General features: G+C 53.0%; 1 protein-coding gene across 1 annotated transcript; it reads left to right on the top strand.

Moving 5' to 3' along the window:
• Positions 1 to 245: 245 nt before the first annotated feature.
• Positions 246 to 18,789, top strand: CFAP70 (cilia and flagella associated protein 70). Its single transcript, XM_056866168.1, is given in 23 exon segments — positions 246 to 293; positions 416 to 598; positions 1,423 to 1,547; positions 1,696 to 1,840; positions 2,371 to 2,541; positions 3,495 to 3,632; positions 4,232 to 4,312; positions 4,926 to 5,017; positions 5,766 to 5,826; positions 6,270 to 6,461; positions 7,343 to 7,474; positions 8,216 to 8,341; positions 9,190 to 9,323; positions 10,030 to 10,145; positions 10,987 to 11,157; positions 12,519 to 12,674; positions 13,981 to 14,102; positions 15,139 to 15,291; positions 15,429 to 15,590; positions 16,493 to 16,582; positions 17,748 to 17,849; positions 18,271 to 18,318; positions 18,700 to 18,789. Coding segments are annotated over 23 exon segments (2,814 nt in total). The 5' UTR covers positions 246 to 260; the 3' UTR covers positions 18,781 to 18,789.
• Positions 18,790 to 20,493: the final 1,704 nt, after the last annotated feature.

Here is a 20,493-nt window from a genome sequence, read left to right as displayed (position 1 = left end):
GCAAAGGGGATTTTCTAACACTGAACTCTTAACAAACGACAGTCCTGTAGAGTTCTTTGCGGGATACCCAGGAAGGGAATCGGATCTCAAAGTGGACTTTCGCCTTTGTTTTCCAGTGTAGCCTCAATGTGGTGGTGACCGTCCAGGACAGCCTGCTCTCTCCGTACCAGCTGTCGGAAGGCAATCTTCTACGGGTCACGGTGGAAGGTGCTTACGCGACCCCGGAAGCATTTGTTCCCACCGGACCCCTGCAGAACTACATGGTCGGCTTCCAAGTGCCAGCTGTGGGCGAGGTGGGTGGGCCGGTTGCCAAGCTCCCTTCTCCCACTGTAACCCCCCTAAGTGGCTTTTCCTACCACAAAGGGAAAAGTGGGTGATGGGGGAGAAAAACACCTGTCTTGCTTCTCCTTTCCAGAAAGAGTGCCCCTTTGTCTTCAAGAATGGGGCCCTGAAGATTGGTGGCGAACGAGAGCCAGTGCCCCGGCCCAAGAGATGGCCGGTCAGCAACATCTTAGCGATGGGGGCTCAGAACATCCCGGATTGCTTTGTCGCCGGCTGCAATTATGAGGAGGAAGATGGAGAGCTGACCGCACCGGAGGTGCTGGGCAGAGTCGGGGTGGGGGGAGAGGGGAGTTGCTCCCAACCCTGAGGCGATTAAGGGCTGCCTTGCCAAGGGAGGCAGGGGGTCAGGCCTGGGCCTGTGAGGCAGAGGCATGCCGTGGGTCACATGAAGACAGGAAGATGCCTTACCCGTATACTAAATCTGACCCTTGGTCCGTCAAAGTCAGTATTGTCTACTCAGACCAGCAACAGTTCTCCAGGGTCTCAGTCTGAGGTCTTTCACATCACTACTTGCCTAGTCCCTTTAACTGGAGATGCTGGGGATTGAACCTGGGACCTACTGCATTCCAAGCAGAGGCTCTACCACTGAGCCACAGCCCCTCCCCATCTTGCTCCATCTTGCTCTGGTGGTGATTCTATGCTGATTCTGTGACCTTAGGCAGTTCATGAGAGGGAGGGCATCTTGGGCATCTTCTGGGCATGGAGTAGGGGTCACTGGGGGTGTGTGGGAGAGATAGTTGTGAATTTCCTGCATTGTGCAGGGGGTTGGACTAGATGACCCTGGTGCTCCCTTCCAACTCTGTGATTCTAGGTCTTTCTCAGTTCCTGCCAGCCCATGGAGGATTGAATTGGGAACTTGGCACATGCGAGCCACAAAGCTTGTGCAGCCATCCCATTCCCCCCAGAATCCCATTATTTGGCCAGCCATAGGGGAGCTCCAGAGGTGCCAACAATACCCCCCTCTTTGGCCAGTCCCTTGTGCAAAATAGGCATAACTGGCTGGCTTATTTAAAATACTGTTTTGGGGGAGTTTTCTTGATTTCTAGACCCTCCAAAACTCTGGGGCCTTTTTTTTTCCAGGATAGAGAGATCAGGATTCAGGGAGAAACTTTCAAGAAAAGGATCATGTGGGACTTGGAGAGGCGCTGTTACCTCGATCCTGGAGCTGTGATCTGGTGAGAAAACACAGGCTGTACTCTGGGGGTGTTTGTAGCTTAGGGGGGTGGGATAGATCAGCCCAAGGAAAAGGCAGGAGATCCGTAGTGCAGCAGCTCTAGAGGATGTCCTGAGAGCTAGGATCTCATCATAGTCATAAACACCAGTGGTGGCCTTAGGAGAGCTCCTTCATTGGAGGCTGACGACGATTCCTCAGCGTCTTTCTGTTCCTTTGTGCCTCAGCTTTCGGAAACGTATTGCAGAGTGCCGGTACTGGCCTGTGGAGGTTGCCAGAATGCCGGCGGTCACATCCACCAAAGGAAAAGGCGGCAAAGCAGAGAAGGTGAGGCGTCCGGGTACCATTCAGGCACGGGAAGCTACAAACGGTGTGTTAAAACAGTAAAATCCATTTAGGTCCAACAGGACATTGTATTGTACATAATTCAATTTCTTTCTGTATTTCTGTTTGTTTATTTTTTTCTGTGTGTTTGTTGGGGGGGATTCTTTTTTAGCCTCAGAATTTCCAGAGGTCTTTCACATCACCCACTCCCTGGTCCTTTTTAACTGGAGATGCTGGGGCTTGAACCTGGAACCTTCTGCATGCAAAGCAGAGGCTGTTGCACTGAACCACAGCCCTGCCCTGTTAAAGGGAGAGAAGCAATAAAATAAATAAAATCAAACAAAAACTTAGCACAGCAGGAAACAGGTGATAATAAAAAAAATCTCTCTGATATACTGGGGGGTTCCCCCCACACCTTGCAGCGAGTTTTATTTGGTTTTGCTGGGGATGGGGGAAATTTGCTTTTGGTGCTTGTCTTTAGGATGGCGGGAAAGGGAAGAAACTAGACATCTAAACCAATTGATCGGTTCTAGGGAGGAGGTGGCGGCAGCAGCGCCGGCGGCGGAGGAGGAGGAGAGGAAGAATCCATTTCCTTCCACGGGGTTGCTTATATCAACATGGTGCCTTTGCTGTATCCGGGGGTGACGAGCATACGGGGCGCATTCCGGGTCATGCCCTTCCACGAAAGTGATGTGTTTGAACGGGTAGGTAGGAGCTCGCTGCCCTGGCAGACTTCCCTGGTGTCGGCGAACAGATTTTGTTCACTGAGGATGACGGGGCATCTTTCGGAGGGGTGTCCATTCACTTGGGGGGCCATTCACTGCAGAAGCAGCATTGCCGGCTTTTCCCGGGCAGTGGGTACAGAGGAGGGGGAAGAAATCAGGACTGTGTCACGCCTGGGCTGTTGCTGGCTTTTCCCTGCCCATTGTCCTGCCTCCTTGTTGCGCTTTAGAAGAGTTAGCGCTATTAAATGTTTTGTAGGAGCAGCCACGCTGGATGGGAACCAGGGTCCCCTCTTGACCGGCATGCTGTTTCACACAGAGGCTGAGCAGTTGCCCCCATGGGACCTTCAAGCCGAGCACGCTGGCCTCCCCACCCCCTTTGTTGATTCCCCAGCGGGTTTTACAGCCTCTGAGATTCCATTGAGTCCTTGGGGCTGATGGCCACAGATGGCAGAATCTGCCAAATCTCCCTTTTCAAGCCAACTAAACGAGCGGCCATCGCTGCATCCTGAGGCCACAAATCCCACAAGTTAACAACTCTTTGAGGTTCTTCTTCCTCATTTTGAGAATTGTCACGGCGCGAGGTCACCGGCCTGCCCGTGGTTCCCCCCAGTCATGCTGCACTCCTCTGGGCAGCCACTGCTGGGAAAACCTCCTTCTGCTTTGGGAGACTCTTCCCGTGTTCTTTCCGAGTCCACTTTCAGGTGCCCCCTGAGCACCGAGGCAAGGGGCCAGTTCCGTAGAGCCGAGAGCCACGCAGTCTCACACCATCGTGGGCTGTGAAATGTTCCATGGGCCAAATCCCCAAGGATGACCACTTCCCCCTTCCATTGAGCAATGTCTCTCGAGTGCCCGCATCTGCCGTACTCGCCTGGGTTATCCGCCAGGCCTTTGGCGGCGGCGTTGCGATTCCCCTTCCACTCTCCTTCTTCCAGACCAAGTGCACCACCAGCCTCTTCCGCGAAGGCCACCACTTGGCGGCCAACAGGTTTGGGGCGACGGGGCTGCCTGTCAAAGTCGGGGGGAAGAATATGAAGGAGGAGCGGCCGACCCGGGAGAACGTTGTGAGAAAGGTGAGGCCGCTGGCAAAGAAGGGGAGTCCCCGATGGGCCTGCTGGGAAAGAATTGCTTGGGAACAGGGCCACGAGGCGCAGCAATGAGCTTGCGCTCCTGACCCCCTGGCCGTCTCCACATCTAGGATAGTGAGACCCGGATAGTGACCGAAGAGGATGGGAGAATGACCCAGCCCTGGGGAGGGGCTGTGGCTCGTTCTTTGCCCCCAGAAGCCGGTATTCGGAGGCATCCCTGTGAGTTCGACTCGCTTGGGTGTTTCCCTTCCGGGCCACTCAAAAAAACTAGCGCCTCAAACCATTCCTGCCTCGAAGGTGTGCTGAACCCCCAAAATCTGAAGCTCGGCGAGATGTCCCACTCAAGACCTCGCTGGTCATCAGTGGACACAGATTTTGACTGGGCCCAGAGCTCTGAACATCTGTGGGGCCCTGGCGTGTTGATCCGGTCACTGCTCACAACCCCGCTCGCCTGGCTCCGGTTGCCCCAGAGAGCGAGCGGCGGAAATCAGTCCTGCTTGGGGGGTGTCGAGCCCAGGAACCGGTGAAGACGTAGTTGTGGCCCCGCAAAGCAGAACCGTGTCGCTCTCTTCCCCCCCTGTCAGATGTCCAATATTGTGAAAGCGCAAGGCTCCGAGATCGCCATGGAAGCCGTCATATCAATGTGTCAGAACGTGGAAGGGCAGGTAAATCCACTCCCGAAACCATCTGGGGCTTCATCAGAGATGTCTGCCCCTCGAAGCTGGAAGCGAGTAGCAGCGCCTCTGGGTATGTGCAGGGTGCCTCTGTGTCCGAGCTTTATTTTCTCGGCGGCGAGAAGGTTGTGTGGGGTTGGAGAGTATACTCTGTTTTCTGTTTTTTTAAAAAGAAACACCGGCTCAAGCATCCTTGGGCATAGCAGCAGAGGCTCAAAGGCTGAAGCCGCTGAAGTGCGTGTTGTAGTGAGGTTTATGTCCTCAGAGACCCAGCGTGGTGTAGTGGTTAAGAGCAGTGGTTGGAGCAGTGGAGTCTGATCTGGAGAGCCGGGTTTGATTCCCCCACTCCTCCACATGAGCGGCAGAGGCTAATCTGGGGAACTGGTCTGGTTTCCCCGCTCCTACACACGAAGCCCGCTGGGTGACCTGGGGCTAGTCACAGCTCTCAGCCCCACATTCTGCACAGGGTGTCTGTTGTGGGGAGGGGAAGGGAAGGTCATTGTAAGCCGGTTTGAGTCTCCCTTAAGTGGTAGAGAAAGTCAGCATATAAAAACCAACTCTTCTTCTTCCTCTTCTTCTTCTTCCTCTTCTTCATGTGTTGCAGCAATACGTGGATGCCGGGACATTTTTGGTGCTGGAATTTGCGCTGGACAAAGCCTTGGTACCCAAGCGTTTGCCGGAGGAACTCGCCAGCCGGTGCGCATAGGGAAGCTTAGCGGTGGGGAGGGGCGGCAGGGTCAAGGAAGATGGCATAGGATGTGGACTTTGTTCAGTGTGAGCAGGGAGAACTTTAGAACCCTGCATGATTCTAGTTGCATTTGGATCGAACAGGGCTTTTTCAGTGGTGGCTCCTAGCTTGTGGAACACCCTTCCCGTTGAGGCTCGCCCAGCAACCTACGCGACTCTCTTTTAGGCAGTGGGTGAAAATGTTTCTCTTCATCTGGGCTTGTAAGAAAAGGGTTGATCTCTTAACACAGTTTAATGGAACTTGGGGGAATTGCGGTGTGTGAGAGACTAGAGAGAGGGCAGTTGTATCTTAGCAGTGAATCCTCTTCGCCCCTGACTAGCGATGCTTCTTTCTTTGAGGAAATCCCTGAGAGTTAAAAGGGACCCAAAAGGGAGGTGCCATGGCTCAGTGGGTGAGCATCTGCTTGGCATGCAGAAGGTCCCATGTTCAGTCCCCGGCATCTCCAGTTAAAGGGACTAGGCAAGTAGGTGATGCGAAAGACCTCCGCCTGAGACCCTGGAGAGCCGCTGCCGGTCTGAGTAGACAATACTGACTTCGATGGACCAAGGGTCTGATTCAGTATAAGGCAGCTTCATGTGTTCATGTGTTCAATGTATGTTTTTGATGTGGATAGAGCCACAGATTGTTCTTTGTTAGAGGAGAGAGCAGTTTCACTCCCTGCTCATTAGAGCCTTTTAAAAAATCTCTCACATGCAGGGTGCAGGAGATGATCCCTCCACGTCCTCAGCTCCCTCGAAAGACCACAGGAGCAAAGAAGGTATGGAGCAGAACCGGCAATGCATACTAGGCGTGAGTGTGTGTGTTTGGGGGGGAAGCGAAATCCCACCACACCCAAGTTCCACATCGAGCCAAAACTCAGTTATGTGACTGGATAAAATAGGCAAAATGTGCCCAATTTCTCCTGTGGTGTAATATTTCTGTTTGCGGCTTTGCACACATTTCCTAGGTTTCCTAATCAACAAGCTAGGCATAGGACATTACATAAAGTCCCGTGCCTGCCTCATGGGAATTTTTGTTCTGCCACCACCTCTCTGATTTCTACAGGGTAGTGGCAGAAACAATGGACATGCCATGCATCCCTGGCAAGAAACGTCATATGAATTGGGGGACGGTTCCTCACCAGGGCAGGTTTAGATGAGTCACTCTCTGTGCTGACATCTTTCTTTAGGTTTTTTCTTGTTGTTGTTCTGTATTTTTAAGGCGGTAGAAGATTACCACGCTCAGATTATCAGCATCGCTGAGACCCTCCTAGAAGAATACCACGAGCTGTTCGGGAGACAGTTGGCCGAAGGCCTCGTGGTTGACCACCAAAACCTGGAGGACCAGAAGTGCCAGCTCAACTATGAGCTGAACAGCTCAGGGAAATATTTCGCTTTTAAGGAGCAACTCAAGGTATTCGCTTGGAGCTCTTGGAGTTGCCCAGTTGCCGATTCCCCGGTCCTTGGCTGAAACTCACAATGACATTTGGGGATGCCAGAATTTTTTGGAAACGGGGAGCAGACGAATTGTCAGTTGCCAGCATGGTGTGGTGGTTAAGAGCGGTGGACTCTGATCTGGAGAACCGGGCTGGTTTCCCCCACTCCTCCACGTGAAGCCAGCTGGGTGACCTTGGGCCAGTCACAGTTCTCTCCTAACTCTCTCAGCCTCACCTACCTCACAAGGAAGAGGTAGAGACAGGAAAGAGACTAAACCGGTTGGATTCTCCTTAAAAGGTAGAGAAAGTTGGCATATAAAAAACAGTGTGGTGTAGAGGATAAGAGCGGTGGTTTGGAGCGGCGGACTGATCAGGAGATCCGGGTTTGATTCCCCACCCCTCCACATGAGCGGCGGAGGCTAATCTGGTGAACTGGATTCGTTTCCCGCTCCTCCACATGAAGCCAGCTGGGTGACCTTGGGCTAGTCACAGCTCTCTCAGCCCCACCCACCTCACAGGGTGTCTGTTGTGGGGAGGGGAAGGGAAGGTGATTGTAAGATGGTTTGAGTCTCCCTTAAGTGGTAGAGAAAAGGATATAAAAACCAACTCTTCTTCCTCTTCTTCTTTGATTAAAGCGGGTGCTTTGCACTTTCCACCAGCCAGAGAGCTTGTAGCTTCCACCCCCTGCCAATAAGAACTCTCTTCCCTCTGCCAGTGGCTTTGCAACTGGCTGGCCTCTGCCACCATCCTGGCGAGAACGTTGGCGGGGCCTGGTAGGGGGCGTCTGCGAAACAAGGCGGCGGAGCAGGTGGTCCGCCGGCGGCCCGCACTGACGTCGCCCCTCTCGCGTCCCTTGCAGCACTCCGTGGTGAAGATAGTGAGGGAGAAGTACCTGAAGACGACTTCCTTCGAGAATCTGGACGAGCTCCAGGCCTTCCTGAGCGAGCTGTACGTGTACCTGGTGGACCAGATGCACGTGGCCCTGATTCAGGTGCGGCACGGTAGGAGGAACGCCCGCCACGTTGCACGGCTGTCCCATTCTGGATGAAAACTTGGATGGGTGGGGGAGGCCACCGTGGGTGCTGTTACTCTCCTGCGGTTGATGTTGGGAGGGGGGCACATGAGGGGGTTCCCTGTAAAACACGGGCCTTTGGTTTGTGTATTGATGGTGGCAGCAGTGTGGAGGGTCTGGGAATTTTGTTTCTCATACAGTGCGGAATGGGAGGCAGAATTGGGGATCTCTCCAGGATCAGAGGATCATGCCTATGATATTAGGTGCTATGGAACACAGGCAGGATAAATGCTGCTGCAGTCGTCTTGTTTGTAGGCTTCCTAGAGGCGCCTGGCTGGCCACTGTGGGAACAGACTGCTGGACTTGATGGGCCTTGGTCTGATCCAGCAGGGCCCTTATGTTCTTATGAGGATAAGGCTGTTTGTGGCTACTAGTGAAAATGGATACTAGTCATGATGCACACCTATTCTCTCCAGGATCAGAGGAGCATGCCTATCATATTAGGTGCATTGGAGCACAGGCAGGATGGTGCTGCTGCAGTTGTCTTGTTTGGGGGCTTCCTAGAGGTACCTGGTTGGCCACTGTGTGAACAGACTGCTGGACTTGATGGGCCTCGGTCTGACCCAGCAGGGCTTTTCTTTCAACACCGGGATCATATTCTTGGTGTCAGCTGTGACTCCTGCTTGGCCTCATTGAATGTGCCGCGTGTTTCTTGGGCAGGTGCTGTCCCAGCAAACCCCCAGCCCGCCTCCTCCCATCTACAACACCTCCGACCACCTCCTGCTGTTTGCTCGTGAAGCCCAGATCAACGGGGACTTTGACTTGGCCTTGACTTACTACCAGGAGGTGAAAGAATGGGACTTCTCCTTTCCCTCGGGAGAAACCCCTGTGGGAACTGAGATCCCTGTGGGTCTCAGAGCAGATTTGGGAGGCATCAAACGGGGGGGGGGGTCCGTTTAATTTTGTTCCAATGCTCCGTTGTTGACAAAGTTGTGGCGGGGGGAGGAGCATACCTTTGCCCGAGTTTCCACACCAGAAGAGACTGGGCACGGGGGTATTTGAACTGGTATGCCCTATTAAAATGCCCCGGTTACATCATCACATGAAGCTGCCTTGTAGTGAATCAGGCCCTCAGTTCATCAAGGTCAGTATTGCCTACTCAGACTGGGAGCGGCTCTCCAGGGTCTCAGGTAGGGGTCTTTCTCATCACCTACTTCCAGATGCCTTTCCTTTATTATTAGCTCATATGACCAAAGATCTCGAGCATGAATACTTCCAGGTGCTTTAACTGGAGATGCCGGGGATTGAACCTGGGACATTCTGAATGCCAAGCAGATGCTCTGCCACTGAGCCACGCCCCCCCCCTCATTGCTGAGGGTCAGGCAGTTCCCCGAATCCAAGCCCTTCCAAAAATCAGATCAGCCACTGTTAGAGAACACACTTTGCATTCAATCCCCACCTTTGGTTCACAGAAACTCTGGCAGGAGGTCCTAGAGATGACCTTTCTCTGTCTGAGACCCTGGAGAGCCGCTGCCGGCCGAGGAAGCCAGATTGAGCTAGGTGGGCCTAGGCCCCGCTTCTTGTGGTGGGGGATGCAACCCTGAGGCCGACTGGAGATTCTCTGCTGATTTTCTGCCCTTTCTGCTCCGAGCCCTGGAGCCCTGACTCCTCCCCTGGTATCTCTCTGTGCCCAGAGACTGGCCCGTGACCGGCAGGATATCCAGAGCTGGCTTGACTATGGAGCTTTCTGCCTGCTGACCGAGGAGAACCTCAAAGCCCAGGAGTGCTTTCGGGAGGCCGTGGCCCTGAATCACAACCACCTGCCCAGGTACTGAAGGGGCATCTAGGGAAAAGGCATGGGTCAGGTGCGTTGCAGCACTATTCATGTGCTGGAAGAGGGTGTGGTGGAAGAATCACCTCTCCACGTGGTGGAAGAGTCACCCCTTCACGCAGTGGAAGAGTGGTGTGGTGGAAGAATCAACTCTCCACGTGATGGAAGGGTCATCCCTTCACGTGGTGGAAGAGTGGTGTGGTGGAAGAATCACCTCTCCACGTGGTGGAAGAGGGGCGTGGTGGAAGAATCGCTTCTTCACGTGGTGGACGAGTCACCTCTCCCCTCACAAATAATGTGTAACACGGATGCACCACTGGGAGGCCCACGAGCACTTTGAGGCGATCCTTCCCCTCGTTTGTCAAGAGGAAGAAACGCGCACACAGGGCAACTGCGCATGCGGTCCTTGGGTGGCGCCCTAGTGTCGTATGATACTTTAGGTGCATGATGGCTTGTCGCCATTGGTGAAATTCTGCCCCGGCACGTTGTTTGCTTGTATGTCTCGTTTCGACACTCTTCTTGTCCATCTCAGAGGTTTATTAGCGTCACTCAAAGCACAACAATAAAGCCAATTAGACGAGCAGCTTCACAAATGAAATAACACAGCCTTTTATGTTGAAAAGCTCAAAATAAAGAGACACTGGACAGTCTTCTTGGAAAAACAGGACCACCCTAACGCGCTGCTTTGGTCTCGCCCACCCAGCCTGCTGATGTGTGGTGTCATGGCAGTGATAATGGAAAATTACGAAGAGGCGGAAGTTTTCTTTGAGGATGCCACCTGCTTGGAGCCCAACAGCGTCCTGGCCTGGACAATTTTAGGTATGGGGCCTACTCGGTCTGCTGGGGGTTGTTCCTGGGGTGCCCCCTTCCGAAGCTGTTGTGCCAGAGGACATATGAACACATGAAGCTGCCTTATACTGAATCAGACCCTCGGTCCATCAAAGTAAGTATTGTCTAATCAGACCGGCAGCGGCTCTCCAGGGTCTCAGGCAGAGAAAGGTCTTTCACATCACCTACCTGCCTAGTCCCTTTAACTGGAGATGCCGGGGATTGAACCTGGGACCCTTCTGCATGCCAAGCAGAGGCTCTACCGCAGAGCCTCAGGCCCCTCTCCATGGCTCTCCAGGGTCTCAGGCAGAGACATCACCTACCTGCCTGGTCCCTTTAATTGGAGATGCCAGGGATTGAACCTGGGACCTTCTGCACGCCAAGCAGATGCTTTACAAACTGAGCTACGGCCTTTCCCCAGAACATAAGTAAAGCCATGAACACATGAAGCCGCCTTACACTGGATCCATGGTCCATCAAAGTCAGTATTGTCTACTCAGACTGGCAGAGGCTCTCCAGGGTCTCAGGCAGAGGTCTTTCACATCACCTACTTGCCTGGTCCCTTTAACAGGAGATGCCGGGGATTGAACCTGGGACCTTCTGCATATCACGCAGATGCTCTACCACTGAGCCATGGTCCCGCATGTCTCCTCGTGCGGCAGGAAGGTGCCTCTTGAGCGGAGTGGCAGGAGACATCCAGATCTTACCCCCCTTAGTTATAGGGCACATCGATTACCTTGATGGTCGGCCAGCTACTAAAAACATGTGTGGTAAACCCAAGGGCTTATGGCTCAGGGTGCTATTCCCCCCCCCCCCCAAATTCCCTTCCCAGGCCTGTTCTACGATATCCAGGAGAATGACATTCGCGTGGAGATGGCATTCCGGAAAGCGACCAAGCTCTTGAAAGCTCGTCTGGTCAAGGAGAAACCATCGTTGGAGGTGCCCCCCTCTGCCTCCCCAATCCCACAAACGCAGTCTGTCTCCTTTTCCAAGGAAGAGCTGGGTAAGCTAAGAATGCCATGGAGAGAATGGCAGCAAAATAGCAGCCGCGTAACCAGAAAAGTTTGCCTGGTTTTTGCAAAATGCTTCAAATTCACAGCTAGCGAAATGCGAAGACCAGGGTAGGGTTACCGATTTCCACTTAGGAAATTCCTGGGGATATGAGGTTGGAGCCTGAGGAGGGACCTCAGCAGGATATTATCTTGTAGCGTCCACCCTCCCAACAGCCGTGTTCTGCAGAGGAACTGATCTCTGTAGTCTGGAGATCAGTTGTGATTCTGGGTGACCTACAGGCCCCACCTGGAGGTTGGCAACCATGGACCAGTGCCAGAGGATAGTTGTAGGTGACCTGTCCCCATCAGATGTATCATAGAATCATAGAGTTGGAAGGGACCACCAGGGTCATCTAGTCCAACCCCCTGTCCAATGCAGGAATTTCGTAACTACCTCCCCCCCCAACACACCCAGTGCTGACAGATGGCCCTCTAGTCTCTGCTTAAAAACCTCCAGGGAAGGAGAGCTCACCATCTCCTGAGGAAGCCCGTTCCACTGAGGAACCGCTCTAACTGTTAGAAATTTCTTCTTGATGTCTAGATGGAAACTCTTCTGATTTAATTTCCACCCGTTGGTTCTGGTCCAAACTTCTGGGGCAACAGAAAACAACTCGGCACCCTCCTCTATATGACAGCCCTTCAAGTATCATAGGCTTCTTCCCCCGACCCTTGTAAAAAAGCTTTTTTTAAAAAGAACCTCCCTTTTACCCAGGGCGAGGCGAAAATCTACAAGCAGTTTTCTGCCCCACTAGTCCCAAAGATGTTCGTTTCTTCCTGCTTTCCCAAGGTCCGGCCAGCAAGTAAAATCCTTGGTCTTTGGTCATTTATGCATGGGAGTTTTGCCTGAGGTTCCTTGCTGGCTGGACCCACACTTTCCTGTAGGGAAACTCTGCACCAGCAGCCTCCAGGCTCAAATCAATCTCCTGCCCCTTGAAATGCTGCTTTGTAATTGCGGCGCTCACTGTGAGAGAAGATTCCCCCCCCCAAAAAAACCAATTGCCGCATAAAAAAGCATTTTAAGAACAATAAACAAAAAACGGAGCAATCCAAAGGAAGGAGGAGGGGAGAAATCCAAACCTCAGTTTTAAAATGTCTTTCTTTTGCTCAGAAAGAGCTCTGAGGAAGTATTTGAATCTCCACCTGAACGTGAGTCTAAGGGCCCATGCATAAATGACCTTTATTTGGCTTAATTAAAACTGAATTCAACCAGAGGAAGGTGCTGCGATCTTAGCATGACCCCCCAGCTGCAAGATTGTGTGTGTGTGGCTTGTTCCCACTGAGCTGATGGTTTTTTTTTATTATTATTATTCAGTTTCTGAAGATGCTGTGGACGTCCCTTTGAGACTCCGCTCGGAGTCCACAGAGCCGACCATCTCCATCCGCCGGCCGGAAGATGAGGGGGCCGTGGCCAAGGTCTCCAAGCGGCTTTCCATCGCCCCCAGCAAACTCCGGGTGCCTTCTGTGAGAGGTTCGGAAGGGAGACCGTAAGCGTGGATGGGTGGAAGGAGCTCCTGCCATCCCCATACATGGAGAAAAGGGGGGGGGGGCTCTGATAGCAGCTGAGCTAATACGTTCAGTTGGACATAGGTGGGTCTGGATTGTGTGGGGCGATCTGTGTGGGGAGGCCAAGCAGCCTGAGTAAAGGTGGCACTGTGTGTCACTCGGTACCTTGCCGCCTCCTTCCTGGGCAGCAGCGCCAAACGTATCAGTGGCTCCGGCCTTTACTTGCCTGGGTCTTGAACGCAGGCTGGTTCGGCCAAGGCCTTTGCATGGCACCCTGGCACTTGCCCGTGTGTTTCCTGGTGCCCGCTCTCCTCTTGAGCTTTGGGGACAAAATCCAAAGACTGTCGAACAGCAAGGGAAGACAATCCCGAGTGCTTTGGACCACTCCGCCCCAGCTGACAGATGAGCCAAGTGGCACGCTTGTCCAAAGGGTGCGCGGCACCACTGCACTCCTTCAGCTCGGCCAGGGAGATGGACATCCGTATGCCTCTGGGCTTGGTGATCTCTTGCTGTGGCTATGCAGGGGGCAAGAAACTGAAATCAAACACCGGTGTCTTCCTCAAAGCTGGTCCCGGTTTGCTGAACCCTTCTCGGGGCATTCAGGCGTTTGTTTCAGAACAGCCCCGGAAGGGATCACCTTTGCACCTGCAGAGAGCCCCCCCCCCCCAATGCAGAAACATCCTCCTCCATCGTAGTAGGACTCTCAGCTTGGAACCCCCGACTCTGAACATACCATACCCAGACAGGACCTGTCCTTGCTCTTCTGGCTCTATTGATTCATTAGCTCAAGCCCTCTTGGAATGCCGCTTTTATGAGGAACTTAGATCACATTATATCTCTCCCCTTTTAACACATAAATCTAATGCCTCTGTGTCTGACATAATGCCTTTTTTATTAAGCGACAGGGATCCCAAGGCTACCTTGGCGGTGGCAAGATTTATCTCAGTCCTTATATCCCTCAAACATTAGATTTAAAATGACGCTGCTCAAGATCAATGGATCAAGGAGCTTCTAAGGAATAAAGGAAGGGAAGGGAAGGAACCGCCCAACATCTGGGGCCTGGCCTGGCCCCACGGCGGCAGCGGCGAAACCCAAACGAGGGACTGTGTGGGGAAGCGGCTTGGGGGGGTGCGAGCTTGGGGGACTCCGAGGATCTTCCTTGCGAAAATGGACTTGAAACCGTCCTCTTCAGAAAACCAAATTGTTCCATTCATTTGACAGGAAGCGCCCAATGAGAGGGCAGCGATTCAATGTTGCCCCCTTTGTTTCAGATCCTGCCAAGGGGCCAGCGCTTATCTTCGAAGTAGAGAGTGGCCCTCTGCCTCCCGCCCCGGCCCCCGTCTCCATCTTCAGGGAGACAATCCGCTTCTTGATGGACGTCAATGCCTTCCAGGTGAGCGTAGGCCCCGCCCCGGGGTGGGGGCAGCTCCCGGTTGCGAATGAGCTCAGATCGGTGGGGTAGAGACGCCCAAAGTCCTCAAGGCAGCTGACGGCGCAATAAAATGCAAAACGAGTCGATTTGGAAAAAAACCCCAGCAGAATGCAATAAATATTTTGTTAAAATGCAGTAAAAATCAATAAAAATCAGTTTCTCAAGTGCAGCTCCTTTTCCAGTGTGGAGTCAGTGTGGTATAGTGGTTAAGAGTGGTGGTTTGGAACGGTGGACTCTGATCTGGAGAACCGGGTTTTATTCCCCACTCCTCCACACAAGCGGTGGAGGCTAATCTGGTGAACTGGGTTGGTTTCCCCACTCCTACGCATGAAGCCAGCTGGGTGACCTTGGGATAGTCACAGTTCTCTAGAGCTCTCTCAGCCCCCACCTACCTCTCAGGGTGTCTGTTGTGGGGAGGGGAAGGAAAGGTGATTGTAAGCCGGTTTGAATCTTCCTTTAGTGGTGGAGAAAGTCGGCATAAAAAACCCAACTCTTCTTCTTCCTTCCCACTGGTCATACCATCTCCGGTTAATTCAAAGGCCCTTGAGAAAGGCAGGTATTCGTACTAGGGTTGCCACATCCCTCTTCACCGCCAGCGGGGTTTTTTTTGGGTGGAGCCTGAGGAGGGTGGGGTTTGGGGAGGGAATTCAATGCCATAGAGTCCAATTGCCGAACCGTCCATTTTCTCCAGGTGAACTGATTCCTATCAGCTGGAGATCAGTTGTAATAGCAGGAGATATCCAGCTAGTACCTGGAGGTTGGCAACCCTACTTCGTACCAATCCAGAAGGGGAGCAGCCGTTCTCAGCTGCTGCATTCAAAGGGCCAGAGGTTTGGGTCGGCAGCGTTTGGACATCAAGGCCACAGTTGCTGCTTTTGGACCGTGGGGAGGGCCTGGGGGGCAGGCAGGGAACAGACAATCCTGCTTGGAGGAGGCCAGAGAGGCAGTGTGGAGGGTCCCGCGGGGCCAGCGAGTGAGCCCGGTTTCTCTGTGTCAGTTTGTCCACAAGGCCTTGGCGCATGAACTGGTCAGCCCGCAAGGTGGGCCCAGCTGCGAGTATTACCTGGTGCTGGCCCAGACGTACCTGCTCAAGATGGAGTACGACAAGGCCGAGGCGTGCCTCGAACAGGCCGTCCAGATCGATTTCTTGGCAAGTACCGCTCACGTTTCCTTGGGCCCCTCCTCGGCCCGGCCTTCCTGTCAGCGCGAATCCATGGGCCCCGCTTCCCGGTCAGACACATCCTTTTGAAGCTCACCCCCCTCTTTCTGCCCATCTGGTTCGCGCAGTGTCCAGACGTTTGGGCTCAGAAAGGGCATCTCTGCTACCTGACCAAGAACTTCGGCGAAGCGAAGGACTGCTATGAGCGGACCGTCAGTTTCGTCAGCGATGCTTCCGACATGCATTCTGTGTACCTGCGTCTGGGATCCATCTACCTGGAAAGAAAGGAGGTGGGGCGGCGGAAATCCCTCCCTTTATCCCTCGTGCAGTTTTTGTCCTGCTCGTGTGCATCTCCCTTCCCCGTCTTTAACCACACAGCGACCCAGTGAGGTAGGTTAGGCTGCATGGCCTGTCTCGGAATCACCCAGCAGGTTTTGTGGTGGAGCAGAGATCCGAACCCAGGCCTCCCTCCCAGATCCTAGGTCCAGCACACCAGCCGCTACCCCAGAGGGGCTAGGTGAAAAAGAGAAGGGTTGGGTGGGATGGTAACTAGGGAAGCCAACCTCCAGGTATTAGCTGGAGATCTCCTGCTATTACAACTGATCTCCAGCCGATAGAGATCAGTTCCCCTGGAGAAAATGTTCAGGGGTGGTGTACTTCTGAACACCAGCTTCCTGGTAGGCTTCGGCCCCCTTGTAGGCCTTCCAAGTGCTTGTGTTGGGCTGCTGTGGGAAAACAGGATGCTGGAGTAGATGGACCGTCGGGCTGATGCAGAGCAGGTGCTCTTTTTAATTCTTCTGACAACTGGACATGTTTGCCTGCCTCCCTGGTTATAAAGGTAAAGGTCCCCTGTGCAAGCACCGGATCATTCTTGACCCATGGGGTGACGTCACATCCCGACGTTTACTAGGCAGACTTTGTTTACGGGGTGGCTTGCCAGTGCCTTCCCCAGTCCTCTTCCCTTTACCCCCAGCAAGCTGGGTACTCGTTTGACTGACCTTGAATGGATGGAAGGCTGAGTCGACCTTGAGCCGGCTACCTGAAACCAACTTCCGTCGGGATCCGACTCAGGTCGTGAGCAGAGCTTGGACTGCAGTACTGCAGCCTACCACTCTGCGCCATGGGGCTCCTGCCTGGTTAGCCTCACAGTATCAGCCCCGGGGGGGAAACACCTCTGTTCTTCTTTTGGCAGTACAACAAAGCGAAGAACATCTTCCTGCTGGCGAGTAAGAAATCCCCGTCCTGCCTCACCTGGCTGGGTGTGGGAATCGGCTGCTACAGGGTAAGTCGTAAAAGCAACCCCGGTTGGCCCTTCCGCAGTTGGGAACCATTTATGTCCATAGAGGCGGGTTGGACATTTATTTGCCTTGCTTTGCACCACAGACACATCTTACCCGCTGCCTGATCCCACTGGACCGAGGCAGAGAAGTTGTCCGAGATTCACTGTTCTGAACACATCGGCCTACGACAGGATTCCCCAGCAGGGTGCCCGCCGGTACTTCCCTTGGCCTCCACCGAGCTTTTCCAAAAGTGGGTGGAGCCATTATAAGGCAGGGCTTGTGAATGGCTTCCCTCATTCAAATGAAAGAGTTCTCCAGCTGAGGAGGACTGGGACTCATCTGGGCTTCCCTTAGTCACTGCGTGTTTCCATCCCTGCTCTGAGATTTCCTTCTTCCCGGGAGGTGTGAGGAGGGAGGTGTTTTGCTTTGCTCCACCTCCCAGGGCAGCCATTTTTGGTTTGGCTCCACCTCCTTGGGGAAAATATTTGGGGGTGGTACTCACCACCCCCTCTCAAAAGGGGAGGGGCTGCGGCTCAGTGGCAGAGCCTCTGCTTGGCATGCAGAAGGGTCCCAGGTTCAATCCCCGGCATCTCCAGTTAAAAGGACCAGGCGGTAGGTAATGTGAAAGACCCCTGCCTGAGACCCTGTAGAGCCATGGAGAGGGGCTGTGGCTCAGTGGAAGAGCCTCTGCTTGGCATGCAGAAGGGTCCCAGGTTCAATCCCCGGCATCTCCAGTTAAAGGGACTAGGCAGGAAAGTGATGTGAAAGACTCCTGCCTGAGACCCTGGAGAGCCGCTGCCGGTCTGAGTAGACAATACTGACTTTGATGGACCAAGGGTCTGACTCAGTATAAGGCAGCTTCATGTGTTCACTACATCGCACCAGCTTTTGTGAGAATTCAAGCGATTTGGGCACTGGTGAACTGGCCCTCGGGGTGATCAGATTCTCAAGTGAAAGCCGCCAGATCTCACTTGTGGAACAAATGGAGCAGTGGTCTTGAAGTCAGGGCCTCTGAACATGTGCAGGCTGTCCGTTCCTCACCTCTGACTGTCTGAAGTCCTTTCTCCTAGGTGTAAACAGGGGATATTAAGCAGCTGGGATTCCCTGGCAGGCCATGAAATGCTTTGCCTGAAGTTCACTTGTTTCCTGGTTTATCTCTCCTTCAAGCTCAAAGAGATGGTGGAGGCCGAAGACGCCCTCTCTGAGGCCAACTCCTTGAACAACAATAACGCCGAAGTGTGGGCCTACTTGGCTCTCGTCTGCATGGCGGTGAGCACCCAGTTCACCTTCTCCTCCTCAATCCCTTTATTGCTTTATTGGCAATTGCGCTTTGATGCCAGTGGACGGATCCGAGGGTGCTCTCCATGGAAACAAGCGCTCCAACGTTAGGAATCTCCTTTTGTCGGGCCGTGGGTGTGTTTGAAGAGCACTAATTGGTAAATGGACAGGTTCAAGGATGCTCTGGGTGAAACTAAAAGGGCAGAGGCGTTTTGAAGTCAAACGAATTCTGGCGACGTCCCTTTCCTTTGTCCTTCTCATCCTTTCAAAGTTGACAACTTGCCCATCCTCGGGCAATGCCTCTCTCTGCTGTCTGCCCTTGATTAAAAAATGTAATCAAGCCTTTTCAGGATCTTACAATCCCCGTTTTGTGTAGCCGAGTCGCTTTATTGTGGGATTGCTCTTTTTTCAGGGCGGAAGGCAGCTGGAGGCTGAACAGTCCTACAAATACGCCGTCAAGGTTTGTGGCTTCCCCCCACCCCCCAGTCGTACTATTTGTGGTTTTTAAGTTCTGACTGTATTTGGAAACCAGGGCAGAAAGCGCTGCCCTCAATCCAGGTACAGATCTTCAAAAGCAGTTGTATATTTGGCCTCCTCTCTGTGAACCTTCCCAGAAAGGATGTCACATTAACCGGACGTTTCCGAGCCGGCTTGTTGTATCATCCTCATCCTCACCAGCTGAGCTAGACGGACCGGCCGTCTGCCGGTCAAACTCGGCACCCAGCAGCTTCACGTGTTTGTGCGATTCCGACGTTTGGCAGACGGCTGCGGAAACCATTTCCATTCGTCTCCCTTGAAATCAGATGAGCAGCTCTTTCAAGAATCTCCCTTCTCTTTGCAGCTGGGTTTGGCCAACGAGGATCTTCTCCGGGAGCTCAAAGAGGTGCAGTTAGAAGTGGGCTTTGGCGACCCGTCATTCTGAACGCCTCTGGTTTGTGGCCGCTTGGACCGTTCGAACGAGGGGCAGATGGGCTACCGGGCACGACGTGGGAGGAAAATCTGCCATGTGGCCACGCCATTCAGCCACCCGGTCCGCAACTGATTCGGCCCGGTTGCTTTGTTGACCCTGCTCGCGTCCCAAATTCATCGTGTGTCATCATGGGACTTCCAGAATCCTTAGCTTCTGAATTCAGCTGTTCTTGCACCAGGACACTCCTGTTATCTTTTTTCCCCTTAGGATATCTCCACTCTTATAGCAAATAATTCACTGTGTGGAGCGTGTAAGCCCTTTTGTTCAGCAGGGAACCGCAAAGCCTTGGGATAGACCCTCTCATCCCAAGTTTAGCTTGTGTTCCTTAAGTCCGTTCAAGTTCCCAGAGCCCAGCTATCTGCAACATGTAAGGGTTGGTGGGGGGGACACACACCATTTATTGGCACAGCGGAAGGAGTGGAGGGGCTTGCTTAGGAACACGTTGTGTTAGATTGCATACCCAGATCTCTCCCAGTTCAGAGGCTACCGGAGTGAAGAGCTTCCAAAAAGATTCCAAAATAACTAACGGGGAGTCGGCTGCGATGTACTATTTTGACCTACAGCTGGTAGGACGATATCCGAGCACACGGAAACATTTTTGATGATCAGGAAAAGTCCCGGTAAGCTGAGGTTCACTTCCAGGAGCCTGTTTGCAACAACCAGCGTAGCCGATTCTTTCTGGCGAGAGCCCTGTTAGCTGTGTTTTATTGTTTTAGACTGAAGTTCAAATGCTGGGTTTTGTTTTTAGCTTGTAAGCGGCCTGGGGTACTAAGCAGGAAGGGAGGGGAAACGTTTTAAATAGCATCTTTTCAATATTTCATTAAAGAAAAACGCGCACTTTGTTTTCCAGTGTTGTATTTGTAGAGATCGGAATGCAATAGTTGAGCTCATGCACTGAGTCTTGGGTGAGAAAGGGGTTACAGATCTAGCCCACTTTGGATTTCCCAGGAGGTGGAATAAACTTCGAAAACTGGAGTGGCTTATGAAGCTAACAGATCTGTTTAGCCCAATTGCCAAAGCGGCCATTTCCTCCAGGTAGGGTTGCCAGGTCTCTCTTCACAACCGGTGGGAGGTTTTTGGGGTGGAGCCTAAGGAGGGTGGGGTTTGGAGAGGGGAGGGACTTCAATGCCATAGAGTCCAATTGCCCAAGCGGCTATTTTCCCCTAGGGGAACTGATTTCTATCGTCTGGAGATCAGTTGTAATAGCAGGAGCTCTCCAGCTACTACCTGGAGGTTGGCAACCCTAAGCTAGTACCTGGAGGTTGGCAACCGTACCTGGTCTCCAGGTTACAAATATCAGTTCCCCTGGAGAAAAGGGCTGCTTTAGAAGGGGAACACTATGGCATTATACCCCAGTGAGGTCCTTCCCCTCCGCAACCCCGCTCTGCCCCCCCCCCCCCAAAAAATCACCAGGAGTTTCCCAACCCAGAGCAGGCAACCCTATATTTAAGGGAGGTGGTGAAGCTCTCCTTCCCTGGAGGTTTTTAAGCAGATGGCCATCTGTCAGCAATGCTGATTCTATGAACTTAGAAAAGAGCAAGAGTCCAGTAGCACCTTAAAGACTAACAAAAATATTTTCTGGCAGGGTATGAGCTTTCGTGAGTCACAGCTCATTTCTTCTGTGACTCACGAAAGCTCATACCCCGCCAGAAAATATTTTTGTTA

This window comes from Euleptes europaea, chromosome 21, assembly GCF_029931775.1.
Source record: "Euleptes europaea isolate rEulEur1 chromosome 21, rEulEur1.hap1, whole genome shotgun sequence".
NCBI classification, from domain to species: Eukaryota; Metazoa; Chordata; class Lepidosauria; order Squamata; family Sphaerodactylidae; genus Euleptes; species Euleptes europaea.
Note: the sequence above shows the minus strand (reverse complement) of the source record. Positions and strands in the feature narration are given on the sequence as shown.